Source organism: Ursus maritimus, unplaced genomic scaffold (assembly GCF_017311325.1).
Source record: "Ursus maritimus isolate PB19 unplaced genomic scaffold, ASM1731132v1 scaffold_18, whole genome shotgun sequence".
Classification (NCBI taxonomy): domain Eukaryota; kingdom Metazoa; phylum Chordata; class Mammalia; order Carnivora; family Ursidae; genus Ursus; species Ursus maritimus.
This window is the reverse complement of record NW_024424230.1, coordinates 35,534,186-35,549,691: the sequence shown is the minus strand read 5'-3', so window position 1 is coordinate 35,549,691 and position 15,506 is coordinate 35,534,186. Positions and strand designations below refer to the sequence as shown.

The 15,506-nt window shown below is 50.1% G+C and overlaps 1 protein-coding gene across 2 annotated transcripts in view; it reads left to right on the top strand.

Annotated features, from left to right (window-relative positions):
- Nucleotides 1-1,242: 1,242 nt before the first annotated feature.
- Nucleotides 1,243-15,506, top strand: part of MOCOS (molybdenum cofactor sulfurase) — a 50,309-nt gene continuing 36,045 nt past the window's right edge. Inside the window, exons 1-5 of one of the 2 annotated variants that reach the window (XM_040632589.1) lie at nt 1,243-1,420; nt 7,548-7,637; nt 10,610-10,676; nt 11,781-12,422; nt 15,336-15,412. In XM_040632589.1, coding sequence (XP_040488523.1) covers nt 1,279-1,420; nt 7,548-7,637; nt 10,610-10,676; nt 11,781-12,422; nt 15,336-15,412 — 1,018 coding nt within the window. In that variant the 5' untranslated portion in view covers nt 1,243-1,278. The remainder of the gene's footprint in view (nt 1,421-7,547; nt 7,638-10,609; nt 10,677-11,780; nt 12,423-15,335; nt 15,413-15,506) is intronic. The other variant, XM_040632588.1, reaches the window with a different exon arrangement.

Here is a 15,506-nt window from a genome sequence, read left to right as displayed (position 1 = left end):
GAGGGCCAACACTGCATGGCCCTCTGGTGGCTCTCACGCTGGGCCAAGAGGCAACCCTCAGGATGCTTTTTATACAGGCAGAGTCTGCACCCAGGGATCTGGCTCACACATCATCAGGCATCCCAAGGGCCTGAGGCACCGCACTGGGCTGCAGTGGGCCTGGCTACGGTGCAGTTGGTGAACTTGTGGCATGGGCTCCCTTCCCACCTCATCCCACCATACCATGGGTCGAAAAGCCAGTGGTCCACCCCCCCGTTGGGTGTGTTGCCCCACTGGGCCCACATCTGAGTCAGGTCACCTGGCTCCCAGCACTTTGTCCCCCCTCCCCAGCCGCTTCTGCACTAAGACCCCCCTAACTTGATTCCACAGCAGGCATCTCGCCTGGGCCTCCATTACAAGGTCATCTTCCACTCCATCCTCCGAACCGGCCCCACCCTGCCATCGCACCTGAGATCTCCCTACCTCGCACCTGGGCCCCACGCTGTGCCCCAGCCCACTCGCTCCCGCACGGGGTCCGCACTTCCGACACCTGGGCTTAGCAGGCTGCTCAGTCCTGAGGCACTGGTGCCCGGAACAGAGCAGCTCTGACTCGGTACCCAGGTTGCAGGCCCAAGGGCGGAGCGCAGGAGGCCCTCCGGTCCGAATCGCATCCGAGCCACGGTTTCGACGGTGCGCAACCAGGTATTAACCAACCGCAAGGATCCCCGATCTTTTTTCCTCTCCCACACTTTGCTCAGCCGCATTTTCAGACACGCCGAGCGCACACCCCAGTGCGGAGCAGCAAGAAGTCTCCCGGCACGGGTCACGTCCACAAGGGTTCCGCCGCGGAGAGTGAGGGTCCCGGGTGCCGTGCGGGGCTAGGGACCGGGGGAATCGGGCCGGGAGGATCGCCAGGTTTCAGGTTGCCTCGCAGGAAAAAGCAGTTACTTCTGCCACCAGCCTCTTCGTGGCACCATAGGTAAACGAGAGCTTCGTGTTCGACGGGGCTTTGGGGGCATCTCCGTGGGCTCCACTGGGAAGCTGTTCAAAGGGATCACGAAAACGGGCACTTCCTTGCCCCGCCCCCAGGAAAAGGGCCGCAAAGAAGTGAAACTCCGTGAGTCAGCGCCGCTGGCAAGCGGGGCCGCCCGGAGAGGCGCCGCCCTCGGCCGCGGACCAGGTGCCCTTGGAGGACCGGGAGGTGCGGCCCGGGCGCGGCGGAGGCGGAGTCGCCGCCCGCCGGCCTCGGCATTTCCCCCGGCCCGGCGGCCCGGACGGCGCGGCGGGCGGCCCTGAGTCATGGCCGGCGGGGCGGCGCCCCGGGGTGCCGAGCTGCTAGCCTTCGCGCGGTTCCGGGAGTCCAGCAAGCAGCCGCTCGCCTACGGCTATGGCCCGCGCAGCCTGCGGGAGCTGCGCCAGCGCGAATTCGGCCGCCTGGCAGGTGAGGCCGGCGGGGGCACCTGTGCGGGGTGGGCATGGGGTACGTGGCGGGCGCCGTGTTCTGGAACTGACGTGGAAGGAGCTTTGGCTCTAGGTGGAAGCAGCTCACCTTATCTGGGATAAATGTTGGATCGAAAGACCTGTAGGGACGTGTCCACGCGTCCGCTTCGTGGACCCGGCTCCCCGAGGTCGCACCGGCAGCCCAAGATTTCTTGCTACTCTTGCTCCTTAGACTTTACCGTGGTGCAGGACCAGCCTGGTCCTTACTCACCCGTCCTCGCCCTCCGCGGGCCAGGCTTAGGAATTCCTTTTGCCCTCGCTTGCTACGAGACCCCGGGCTCTAAAGGTCCGACTGGAGCCAGGGTTGCAAAATGCAGGAATGTCCCGCGCCCCTGACTGTTCAGGTGCTCGCCTGCGGACAGGTGCAGTGCGTGGGTGACCAGTGCGCGGGGTTGGGACCGCGACTCGGGGGGCGCGCGCGGTTGGGACCGAGAGGCTACAGCCTCGGGAGACTGAGTTCACCGCATCTTCTATTTTCAAAGCCTCATCTCTCTCACTCGTGCGGTCAGAACAATACCTCCGAACTCCAGCTCGCTGGGGGACGCGCATTAGCAAACCGTGCAGTTTGAGCTTTAAGTACAGGACGAGCCTGTAAATTGGACGAGAGGACCAGGATCACATCGTCCCTTTGATTTCCTCAAGGCAGAACAGGCTGGTTAAATTTTAAATCAAGGGGCGCCTGGGTGGATCAGTTGGTTAAGCGTCTGCTTTCGGCTGGGGTCATGATCTCAGGGTCCTGGAATCGAGCCCTACATCGGGCTCCCTGCAGGGAGCCTGCTTCTCCCTCTGCCTGCCGCTCCCCCTGCTTGTTCTGTCTCTTTCTCGCTCTTTCTCTCTCTCTCTCTCTGTGTCAAATAAATAAAATCGTTAAAAATAAATAAATAAATTTTTAATCAAGCTCCATCTGGCCCGTGGCCTTGCCCAGCGCTTGCTCCCGCTCGGGTCAGGACTCACTGTTTTGCCAGGGACCTCGTGTGAGGGTCTTCCTGGAGCTTTGGAACTGCCTGCCCCTGGAGCAGGGAGGGACGGGAGGTTAAGTGGGCACGGTCGTGGCACCAGGCACCAGGATGGGAGGTGTACTTACTCTTTCCCGTTGAACAACAGGAGACTGCTCCCAAGCTTGTGGCGGAACAGCAGGTGATGTCCCGTGTCATTAATCAGGTAGCTGATTTCAGCTCTTCTGGGTCATGTTCTCGTGTTTGGGGTAGTGACTGTTTTGTCCCTTTGGGGTTTTCAGGGCTGTGGCCTCCTCTCCGTGTGTCTCCTGTCTGTACTTCAGTAGGGAATCTCAGGAGGGAGACAGGGGACCTTCTGGCCGCCCCTTTACTACCTCCCCATTCTTCCCAGTGGCACATTCACCTGGAGGAGACAGCACCTCACCCCTCCGCTTCTGCCTGCTGTCCCTGACATTTTTTATTATGGAAATTTCCACCCTAGAAATAGACCAGTACAATGAACACCCACAGGTGTGGGGGGAGGGAAGGAGGCTCCCCATTCTTTGGAAGCAAATCTCAGAGGCTGTAACTGTGCAGTCCGTAATTATTTCTGCACCACACCTGCTTAATCCCCTAATCCTTCCAGCTCTGGTCCCTCACAGCCACCACTGGCTGTCCTCTCCCCTCAACACTACCCTGGGAAAGTAGAGGTATGTTCTGGGCCCCTACTTGTTTCACTTGTGTCCCTCAGAGAACAGCACCCTTTCCCTTAAATGTGAAATTTAAATGTGATAGCTAGGATCCGAGGCTGGCCTTCAGAGCCCCTTTAACATCTACTGTATTGTATTCTGTCTGTCTATCTATCTATCTATCTATCTAGTGCAAGTATCCAGCATTTCCTTTACATTAATAGTTCAAGTAGACTTTTTGTGGATTAAATCCACCCGTCCCACAGCTGGGAGTCTTGGAACATATTCACTTTTTTTTCTCTCATGGGGCTGGGAAAAACAAAACAAAATAACATAACTTTCACCTCCTCTTCCTTTCCCCTCCTCCTTCCCTTCATAGTTTTGTGCAAGTTTGAGAGCTTATCTGATTAAGTGGTAGTTCTAGATAATTACATGCTTAATCTTTAAATGAAATATTTTGCCCAGCCAATAGGATGGGAATTCCCTTGTCTTGGTGAAGGGAGCATATTGAATTTTCAGATGTGGTTCAAATGGTTCTTGAAGTCTCAGGGTGCCAGTGGATGACCACTCAACCTGTGTGGAACTGAGAACTGAAGAAGCATGATCTAGAAGAGACCCTGGAATTTCCTTCTTGAAGACCCAATGCCAGTGGGTTTGGGGGTCATTTGCCAGCTTCTTGCCAAATCTCATGAGGTGTTACTGTGTCTCAAGCACTAAACTGGGCTCTGTTTACCAATTCTTTTAACCCCCATCCCATCTGCAGATGAAGAAACAGGGATCCAGAATGGCTAGTGGTAGAGCAGGATTCAATCAAGTTGGTTGACTTGGATTCCGCACTGTTAACCACGATGCTAGCTGGCTTCTCCGAAGATCAGATCTCTAGCTAATCTAACACGCTTGCCTGGTTTTGCAAAATTAACTACTGGACCAAAGGCCAAAGCAGGCTTCTCCCAAAAGCCTCCCTGGACCATGGCCAAGGCTGTGGTGCTCCCTGGGGACCCCTCAGGTTTCACACATGCGGTGTGTCCTCACATAAACATCGCCCTGATGCGGGGGGGGGGGGGGGGGGGGGACAAAAGCCTTTCTTTTGGTGTACTGCTTTTGTATTTCTGAATCTTCAGTTAAAGAGAATATTATTCTAAAACTAACTTTTTGGGCTAGGTAGCACATTTACACAGCACTCAAATGATGCCAAAGGAGGGTAAAGAATGGCCAGGGAGCCCCCTCTCACTCCAGCCACAGCCATGGTGGTTGCCCCAGAGTCAGCTCTTTTGAGTTGTTGTCTATTTATATGTGTGTGTACCTTTTTTTATTACACAATTGAGCCATAGCATGTTACCTGACACAGCTTACATTTATTTATGGTCTTTCTTTGTCGCTATTATACTGGCTTCTCTTTTGTCTATTATGTCTCTGCTACCTAGAGCAGTGCCAGACACACAGTAAGTACTCAGTAAACATTTCTCGAGTGTAAAAATACAAGAAACTAGGAAATAGAAGGAAACTTAATTGACCTGATAAAGGCTATCTGCATAGAAAACCCACAACTAATATCATACTTACTGGAGAAAGACTGACAGCTTTACCCATAAGATCGGGAATGAGACAAGGATATCTGGTCTCACCACTTCTATTCAGCATTGTACTAGAGGTTCCAGTCAGGACAATTAGGCAAGAAAATGAAATAAAAGTCTCCCAGATCAGAAAGGAAGAAGTGAACCATCTCTATTTGTGGGTAACACAATCTTGTATATAGCAAATCCTAAAGAATCCACATATAAACTGTTAGAACTAAAAAACAAGTTCAGCAAGGTTACAGGACACAAACTCAATATACAAACATCTACCCGATTTCCCTACACTAGCAAGAAGAGGTATGAAAATGACATAAAGGAAAGCATTAGAAAGAATAAAATACATAGGAATAAATTTATCAAAAGAAGTACAAGACTTAAACACGGAAAACTACAAAATGTCATTGAAAGAAATGAAGGAAGATCTAAATCAATGGAAAGACATCCTGTATTGATGAATTTGAGGACTAAATATTGCTAAGATGACAATACTCCCCAAACTGACCTACAGATGGAATCTCATTCCAATCAAAATCCCAGGTACCTTTTTGCAGCAATTGACAAATTGATCCTAAAATTCATACAGAAATGGAAGGGACCCAGAATAGCCAAAGCAAACTTGGAAAAGAACAAAGTTGAAGGACTCACACTTCCCATAAAAGTAAAGTAAGTAAAATTTATACGAAATTACAGTAATCAAGACAGTGTGGTATTGGTATGAGGACAGATGCATAGAACAATGGAGTAAAATTGTAAGTCCAGAAATAAACCCATACGTCTATGGTCAATTGCTTTTTAACTGAAGGCCAAGACTATTCAATAGAGGAAAGAATAGTCTCTTCAACCAATAGTGTTGGGGCAGCTGGTATCCACATGCAAAAGAATGAAGGTGGACCCCTACCTCACACTGTATTAAAAAATTAACTGAAAATGGATTGAAGTCCTAAATATAAGAGCTTAAAATATAAAACTCTTAGAAGAAAGCATGAACAATAATCATCAGAATCTTGGATTAGACAACAGTTTTTTATGACACTAAAATTACAAGCAATAGCAACAACAGAAATAGACAAATTGGATTTCATCGAAATTAAAACCTTTTAGGCTTCGATGGACACCACTGAGAAAGGACAACCCACCAAATGGGAAAAAACAGATGTCTCCACAAAAACTTGCACGTAAATGGTCATGGCAGCATCACTAATAATAGACAAAAAAATGGAAACAACCCACATGTTTATCATGGGATGAGTGGATAAACAAATGTGGTGTGTCCATACAATGGAATACTGTTCAGTCATAAAAAGGAACGACATGAAAATATGGATGCACCCGAAAAATCTTACGCTAAGTGAAAGAAGTCAGACACAAAAGGTCACAGAGTGTATAATCCCATTTACATGAAATGCCCAGAATTGGCGAATCTGTAGAGACAGGTAGGTTGATTAGTGGTTGCCAGGGGCTAGGGCTGGATGGATTGGGGAGTGATTGGTAATGGGTATGGGCTCTCTTTTTGGGATGAATGAAAGTGTTATAAAATTAGATAGTGGTGATGGTTGCACAATTTTGTGAATCTGCTAAAAGTACCACTAAAACAGTGAATTTTATGGTATGGGGATTATATCTCAATAAAGCTGTTATAAAAGAAACAAAAAATCCATTCTACACAAAAAACCCCCCACAAAACATTTAAGTGAATGAAAGAAGGAATGAATCTATTCATATTGATGTTCTCGAAAGTGTATCTCAGAGTTTGTTTCCTGTCAGTCCTTATAAAGTGCTAGATGGAGGTACAAGAATTCTTTATTTTAAACACGTGTTCGTGGATATTTAAGTCATTTCCAGTCTCCTGCTGTTGCAGCCAATATCGCACTAAATGTCCTCACGTGCTGGCCATTTCACAAACCATGGAGGTTTACGAATGAATTCCCAGAAGAGGGATTGCTGGGTCAAAGAGGGTTTCATTTTATTTTTATTTTATTTTATTTTTTAAAGATTTGTTTACTTATTTAAGAGAGAGAGAACATGGGGGAGGAGCCGTGGAAGAGGGAGAGAGAGTTTTAAGCAGATTTCCTGCTGTGTTCGGAGCCCAGTGTGGGGCTCGATCCTAGGACCCTGAGCTCATGACCCGAACCGAAACCAAGAGTCGGATGCTTAACCGACTGTGCCACTGAGGTGCCCCATGGGTTTGCTTTTAAAGTGCGACCGATATTGCTAAATTGCTGTCCATAAAGAATTTCTATCAATGTAGCCTCCTACCAGCCTTGTTCCAGGGGGCCTGTTTTCCAGCACCCTCGTCCACATGGTGAGTTTTCCAACCTTCTGGTCTCCACCATCTGATGGGAAAAACCTCAGTATCTCACTTTCATCTAAATTTGCCTGTCTCTGTTGATGAGAGACTCTAGGAAGATCATTTATGATCCTAGTACTGTCCAAAGCTGTTGGAGCTGTTCTAGGGTTGAGGGATGTAGAATTCACATGCAGGAAAGCAGAATCAGGGCTCGCCTGCCAGGGAAGCGACAAGGAAATCCCAGGGAGGAAGTGAGTCATAATGTGAAATTGCTTTACCGTCAGGAATCACAAATGTCTGCTGGGCTCCTCCTCTGTGTGGGATGTTGTTCCACGGTCACAAAAGAGCTGGCTAATCAGGAAGGCTTGCTTGGGGCTCTAAAGGTCATTCAATATGGAAAGTGCAACCTTCCATTGCTCATGCCTACATTTGGATTAAGGAGCTCCTATCAAGAGGCTGGGAGAAGTCGGTAGCCCGGTGGTGCCCCCTGTGAGGGTTAGCTCGCACAACCCAGATCTAGGTGAAATGAGTGGAATACGTCTGAAAAATAACCACAGTGTTATTCTGCGTTTTCTTTCAGGAACTGTCTACCTTGACCATGCAGGAGCCACACTGTTCCCCCAGAGTCAGCTCACGAGCTTCACTAAAGATCTCATGGAAAATGTTTATGGTAAAGAACAACACACCAAAACTGGTTTTGCATTGAATAGGGGCCAACTACATTCAGCTGATATCCCTGCTTACTAACCGTCAGATTAATAGACCAGGGCTGTGCTGAGCACACAGAGCTGAATGGGCTCCACGGGAGAGGGGGTCAGCAAGCCCTCGGGTCAGTCCCTAGAACACATGCACTACCAGGATAGGAAGAATTACCTCAGGGACACAGTTTACTTCTAGAAGGAGGGGTCAGTGTCAGAAGGGCACAGAGGTACAAAGTTGTTGTGTTTATGGTGGGATGACCCTGTGGGACAGGGCAGTGCAGAGCGTAGGGTGGCAGGAAGGATATGCAGGCATTTTCTTTTTTAAAAGATTTATTCACTTATTTGAGAGAGAGAGAGAGAGAGAGAGAGCATAATCAGGGGGGAGGGGCAGAAAGAGAGGGAGAGAGAGAACCTCAAGCAGACTCCCCACTGAGTGCAGAGCCCGTTGTGGGGCTGGATCTCATGACCCTGAGAGATCAGGACCTGAGCCAAAACCAAGAGTCAGACGCTTAACCAACTGTGCCCCCAGGCGCCCCCCATTCTTTCACTCCGTAAATGTTTTTTGAGCCACTTTGCTAAGGGGGACATGGTGCTATCCTGAAAACAAAGGAAGCACAGTCCTGCCTTCATGGACTGCGATCTAGTCAACACAGGACCTTAATCAAGTGAAAATAAATGTGAATGACCAGCTATGTGAAGGGCTGTGAACAAAAGCCCCCCCCCCCTGCCAATACCATTGGGGGGTGTGTGGCTGAAGGGCCACAGCGTTGGCAGTGTGAGTGTCAGAAAAAGCTGCCTTAGGAGTGGGGTGAGTCCTGGAGGATGAGCAGGGATTCACACAGGAAAGAGGAGGAGAAGGGCATTCCAGGCAGAGGTAATAGCCTGAACCAAGACCCTTAGTGGTTCCGGGAATTAGCCCTAGAGCACAGAGGAGGGGAGGAGAGTGGAGGAGGTAGGGAGCGGCATTGTAGGTGCCCTGTGAAGTCTGATGTTTATTCTAGAAAGCATGGGCAGTCACTGTGGATGGCATGGGCAGCCTGGAAAGGGAGCTTGAACTGAAAGCAGCAGTAGCAGGTGCAGGAGGGGTGAGAGCGGTGAGTGCCCTGGTGTCCTGAACACTCACTCCAGGGACTGCTCCAGATGCTTTAGCTCCACCCTCCCCCTCCGTCCTCCCACAAACTAGGGTACAGGCACTGCTATCAAAGGAGCTAAGGTACAGGTTCTGTCCTCACTCCTGTTTTACAGATAAAGAAACTGGGCCCCGGACAGGGTAGGTAGCTAACCCGCAGCCACACAGTCAGGAAGCGCCCGAGCTGGGGGAGCTGGATCTCCAGGGCACCAGCCCTGAGCCCTCCCCAGACCCCCTCAGTTGATGATAATCGTATCATGCCACACTAAGATCCTGGGCAGCCAGCGGAGCTTTAAATCTGGGGAATAGTTTCTAGGGGCGATGCCAGTGAGGGACCTTATCTTGATTTGAATCCATGATTTGCAAGGAGATCCACAAGACTTGAACCTTTGCAAGAGTCGTAACGGTGGGAAAGGTGTCGAGGGGCAACAACATCTAGACTGTAGGTTATGTTGATGGTGTGGGGCTAAAAACCAGGGTGTTGAGAGGCAGTAAGGGGAAGTACCAAGTCCAACTGGTTACTAGTGCATATGGAAAAGGAACATTGGTCGCTTTAGTGGCCAGAAATCCAGTGTGACCAGATGGCATGGAATGAGAAAACAAAGGAACAAACCCTAAAACAAAAAAGGTCAAGACTGTGTTAACGCACATCTGTGGTCCTGCTCCCGAGAAATGCTTATGCCTGATCCCTGCATGTCTTGCCCCTTGAGAGGTCTGCATCCTCGTCTGGGGGCCGTGTTTTGAGAGATGATGATGATACTTTGGGGCACACCCCCGGGGGATCCGAGAAGGGGAGGAAAACTAGAAATCGACAAGTGAAATTAGGAGAGACTTTAACCTTGAGAATGGGCTAAAGTGAGATGTGATGGCCCCCTTCACATATTTGGAGAAATTAGATGTGTGCAGGAATGATGCCAGTAGCAGGGGTGTGAACACAGGACAACAGAGGGGGATTTAGGTTAAGTGGTGTTCATGGCTCTGTCTCATGACTGGGGGAAAGGGCAGCCTCCTGAGGTTGTGTACTTGGTTCCCTGGAATTATCAGAACCACCTTTCAGGGAACTTGCAGAAAAGGTTCTTACATTGGCCTGGTTGCCTATGAGCGGACTTCCATCTCCAGAATGTTCTTCCTGGATCCCATCTCGTTCTACAGGAATTGGTTTATTTGTTTAAAAAATTGTTTAAAAAATGGAATTATATTTTACATATCATAAAATTCATCTATTTCAAATGTACAATTTAGTGATTTTGGTAACTTTATCAAGTGGTGCTACTACTATTATAAATTATTTAGAACATTTTCACTCCCCCAGTAAGATCTCTGATGCCTGTTTATAGTCAATCCCTGTTGCCCCCTCAGTCTCAGGCAATCACTAATCCACTATTTTCTGAATCTCTTTCTATACCATTGCCTTTGCTGGACATTTCATATAAATGGAATCATACAGTAAGTGACTTCTTAGCATGTTGTTGCGGTTCATTCATGACATAGCCAGTAGATTGTTCCTTTTTGTTGTGAATACTTTCCCATTGTGTGGATATACCGTATCTTGTCTCTCTGTTCATCAGCTGATGGATATTCATGTTGTTCCCAGAATTTGACTTTACCAATAAACCTGCCTATGAACATTTCTGTGCATGAATCTTTGTGTGGACACGCCTTTTCATTTCCCTTAAGTATATAGGAGTGGTATTGCTGGGTCATATAGTAGTTATGCTTAATTTTTTGAGACACGGAAGGAGAGGGTTTTGGAGGAATGCAGAGGAGAAACGGAAGTAGTGACTTGATGGCTTTGTTTCTGTAACCCGCCAGGTAATCCTCACAGCCAGAATATCAGCAGCAGGCTCACCCACGATACCGTGGAGCATGTGCGCTACAGGTGAGTGTCAGAGGTGCCAGCCTGATCGGCACTCCCAGGTGGACGGACTTCTTTCCTACCACCCACCGCATCCCACAAAGGTTCTGAGTTGGTTTCAGGAAGATCACGTGCAGCTACATGGTCACGTGCACAGTGTCAAGCATCAGGGGCAGAGGACGGGAAGGTGAGAGCGAGTAGGTACAGAGTGGGAAAGCCCCGAAGCACAGCTGGGCAGCCCTGAGGTGTGCACAGCTGTTCTATGTGGCTTTGGGCTGATGCCAGAGTGCCTGGGGGCCAGAGTGACCAGGAGGGACCCAGTTTCCTAAGTCTCATTTTCAGAGAGAGGAAAAATGTTTTCTTTGGGCTTTCTTTTCATGTTTCATCAGGCATTATTAACCCCCCAATCTTTTAACTAATATGTGAACTTGAAACAGCTCTTTATATTTTTCCACATATAATAATTAGTTTTTAGTAAGTAATTTCCAGGTGGTGCCTAAAGTTACTTGAATTGATATAATTTCAAGTTATTTCCAATTCGCAAGGGATGCTGGGCTGCCAATATTAAAGGCACCACGAAATAAATTGATGACTTAAACCTTGCTGTGAGTAGAGCCAGAGAGCAGACGAAGGAGAGAGTGTTTTCTAGGATTAAGGTTGTTGTGGATTTTTATCTTTTTAAAAAATATTTATTTATTTATTTGAGAAGAAGACGAGCTCACGCGAGCAGGGGGAGGGGCAGAGCGAGACTCCCAAGCAGACTCCCCGCTGAGCGTGGAGCCAGAGGCCGGGCTAGATCACGACCCTGAGATCAGGACCTGAGCCGAAATCAAGAGTCGGAGGCTGGAGCGACTGCGCCACCGAGGCGCCCTGCGGATTTTTATCTTCTCTGGGGTGGGGGTGGGGGACGTGCGAGGTGGAGCTGCGTTTGCCAGTCCGAGCCTGTTTGTCGTCTCCTCGGGCAGCCTGCTCTGCCCCTGCCCCCACTTCGCCATTGTGGCGAAGCTGATCCGGGCTTTTCCTTAAATACGAAGGCAGAGAGCGGCCCCGTGTCGTAGAAATACGGCTGCCTCTGAACACGCGACACCAGCGAGAGCGCGCAGTTGGCTGACGCTGTGCTTCTTCCAGGATTCTGGCGCACTTCCACACCTCCCCGGAGGACTACAGCGTGATTTTCACGGCAGGGAGCACGGCTGCTCTGAAACTGGTGGCGGAGGCCTTCCCGTGGGTGTCCCCGGGCCCGGAGAGCGGCGGGAGCCGGTTCTGTTACCTCACGGACAGCCACACCTCCGTGGTGGGCATGAGGAAGGTCGCCATGGCCCTGAACGTCACCTGCGTCCCGGTCCGGCCGGAGGACATGCGGCGGGCGGAGACAAGGGGCTCGGGCGCGCGTGCCCCCGACGGCCAGCCTCCGCATCTCTTTTGTTACCCGGCTCAGAGTAACTTCTCCGGAACCAGATACCCCCTGTCCTGGATAGCAGAGGTCCAGGCCGGGCGCAGGGGCCCCGTGGCCGTGCCTGGGAGGTGGTTCGTGCTGCTCGACGCGGCCTCCTACGTGAGCACGTCCGCTTTGGACCTGTCGGTCCACCAGGCCGACTTTGTCCCCATCTCCTTCTATAAGATCTTTGGCTTCCCCACCGGCCTGGGCGCCCTGCTGGTGAATAACCGCGTGGCTCCTCTGCTGAGGAAAACCTACTTTGGAGGGGGCACGGCCGCTGCCTACCTTGCCGGCGACGACTTCTATATCCCGAGGCGCTCGGTGGCTGAAAGGTAAGCTCCCCTTGGGAATGGCTGGCTGCAGTTCAGCAAGGGGCTGGCCTGGGGCACCTAGACGATTGTGCAAGGGGCCAGACTGGGCCACTGGGTGGGGTGGTGGGCGGCTTGGAGTGGAGGCAGGGGCGGAGGCTGGCGGCAGGGCTCCGATCTGGGAGGCCGAGGTGGGCTGGAGCTGCCCCAGGCGGCTTGGTGAACAGGGCCCCCGTTTGTGGGCTTCTCCACAGCTGTGAGAGGACGAGGGCCGCAGGCAGGAGAGGGGAAGGGCTCTCAGGAGAGGACGGAGGGGGGCCACCAGGCCTTGTCCCAGAGTTGATGCAAGCAGCCGTTGAGAAAGATGGCATGTTCGGGACAGGTTGGTGTACGGACCGTCCAACTGGCTATTCAGCGGCTGGAATCCGCTCAGCCTGGCAGCTGGTTGGCAAGAAGATTAGGTTAATTCAGAGGCCATCGGCCATGTGGGGCAGCTTCTGCGAGCCTTGTGAGTGACAAAGCGGGTTTGAGGGCAGGTGGCTGCTTGCCTGCAAACGGCCCAGCTTTGTGGGTTTCTGTGTCTTCCTCAGGCAGCAGGGCAGGGGGTGTGGGGAGCCAGGAGCTCTCCCGTGGGGATGGCTGGGACCCATAAGGTCAATGGCGTGAGAGGGTAAAAATGGCAGTCGACCCAGGGTCTTGCTGGGGCCAGCAGGGGGGAGTACCATGGGATTGGGGAGCTAGTCACCCTGCTGGTGCCTCAGAAGGCCTGGGGCCTGGATGGGAAGGTGGGTCAGATCCCGCACAGATCCAGGTGCAGACTCAGGGTTCTGCGGGTGGGGGCGTGTCCCTGGCGGTAGAGTCGCTGTCACGTGTGTGGGCCCCAGAGCTGAACTGCTGCGGTTGAATCCTGGCTTTACCCCACACCAGCTGTGGAGACACGGGCATGTGACTTGATCTCTGCACCTCGTGTTTTTTTTTTCTTCCTTCCTTCTTCTTCTTCAAAAAAGAAACAATCTTTTTTTTTTTTTTAAAGATTTTATTTATTTGTCAGAGAGACAGAGAGAGGGAGAGAGAGAGAATGCACAAGCAGGGGGAGCAGCATAGGGAGAGGGAGAAGCAGACTCGTTGCTGAGCAGGGAGCCTGACACAGGGCTTGATCCCAGGACCCAGAGATCATGATCCGAGTCGAAGGCAGATGCTTAACTGAATGAGCCACCCAGGTGCCCCTGGTATCTCTTGTATTTAGGACTTCTCCATAGCTGGGGGATTCTGAAACAGCAATGCTAATGTAAAACATTTTGTATCCAAGTGTGATAAAATAGCAAGTAAAATAACCAAGTGAGAAAAGAATGACAGGCACACATCATACAAATTAAAGGCAGATCAGAATAACAACTCAAACTTTATTGAGCCCATAGGAGCATCTGAAGGCCAGGAGAAGTGGGGCAGCTCGAAACGGGCAGCATGCGGGTGGGCTGGGCTGGGCTTCCTTCGATTGGGCAGGTTGCCTCATGGCAGGTGCTGCACCAAGATTCCCAGAAAGCTGAAGGTATTTACTTACCACTAGAAGCCTCATTTTTTTCTTGTGAACTTAAGACTAGAACTCAAGAGCCTTAATACTCAACCCAAATGGTTTTTGTACATGTACCCAAACCATGTTCTTAATCGTTTTATAACCCAAGGAGATAAAACCTTTGATGGAAACAAAAACCTTCCTTTCCCCCAATAGTCTATTAATTACTGATGAATAAATAATTACTTATTATTGATCAATAACTTAAGTCATTATAGGCTAATGTTTACTTTATTAAAAATTATTTATTAATTAACTAGTGATTAATCAATTAGTAATTGATTCATTATCAACTAATTCATTATCAATTCACAATTGATTCATTATTAATTGTTGGTTCATATACTTGATTCATAATTAATTGTTAATACATTGGTTTTATAAAGAAATTCATGTTTCAGTAACAATATTCTGAGCAAATCTTATCCCTAGAATATGAAAATACAAAGCACAGTATTTCCTTTGAAAGCTTCAACTTGCTTTGACAACTCACAGCCCGGTTCCCAGAGGCTGCTGTTTGTCACCATCGTCATCCCATGCTCCCTGAAACCTCCTGTCTCCGAGCTTCCCCCCCTCCTAAAGCAGTGTGACGACTGACTCTGCTTGTCAAAGCCTGGGTCCCGTCCTCTCCCCACTCTCTGCTCAGAGCCCTTCAGATACGTGGTATCTCCCCAAGGTAGATGTCCTCTGACTTTGTCTCCCACCACTCTCCACCTTGCCAGCTCATTCCCAGCTCATTCCCAGCTCACGCACACGCGTTCCCAGCGGCACTGACGTTCTTGCTACTCGGGAAGTGTGCCTGCCTCGGCCAGCCTAGGGTCTTTACTGCAACCTCTCCCTGGGACGCCATTTCCCTCTGAAACTGTGAACTCAGCTGTTTCCAAAATGATACTTGGGTTCCACAGAGTTTGGAATGATAGTGTTTCCAAGATGATATGTGGTTCCATAGAGTTCGGGATCCTGACGCATAGCACGTTGATCACACTGAACCGATGCCCTGTCAGTGGTGTTCTCTTGGGGTCAAGGGCAGCATTTCAAGAGCCCGAAGCACTTGAGGTTTTGTCAGTCTTCATGGGGCAGGATAGCGTTTCTCAAGGTGGTGACTGTCTTTTAGTTCCCTTTATTACCATGGCCATCCTCTCCCAAGAAAGCTGCCGAGCGAGTCAGGGCCAGAGGTGGTCCATGGATCTGGGTGTGCAAAGCCCTGTGTCCTGACGGGGAGAGCGAGTAGTGCTTTATAAGGTGGTAGACAAAGTATTCAGGGACTGTGGCTAAGCCAAAAATCAGAACTTTGTTACACAGCACAAAATGCACAGGGAGATGTTGGCCACAGCGTGACCTTGTTTCCCTCAACACTGTTACAGGTTTGAAGACGGCACCATCTCGTTCCTTGATGTGATAGCACTAAAACATGGATTTGATGCCCTGGAGCGCCTCACAGGTCAGTGGACGCTTTCATCCGGGTCAGATTTGCTCCTGGAATGGGTGCAGTTTGGATAAGGAGAGAGGGTCAGTGCTACTGGCTGGCATTTGGC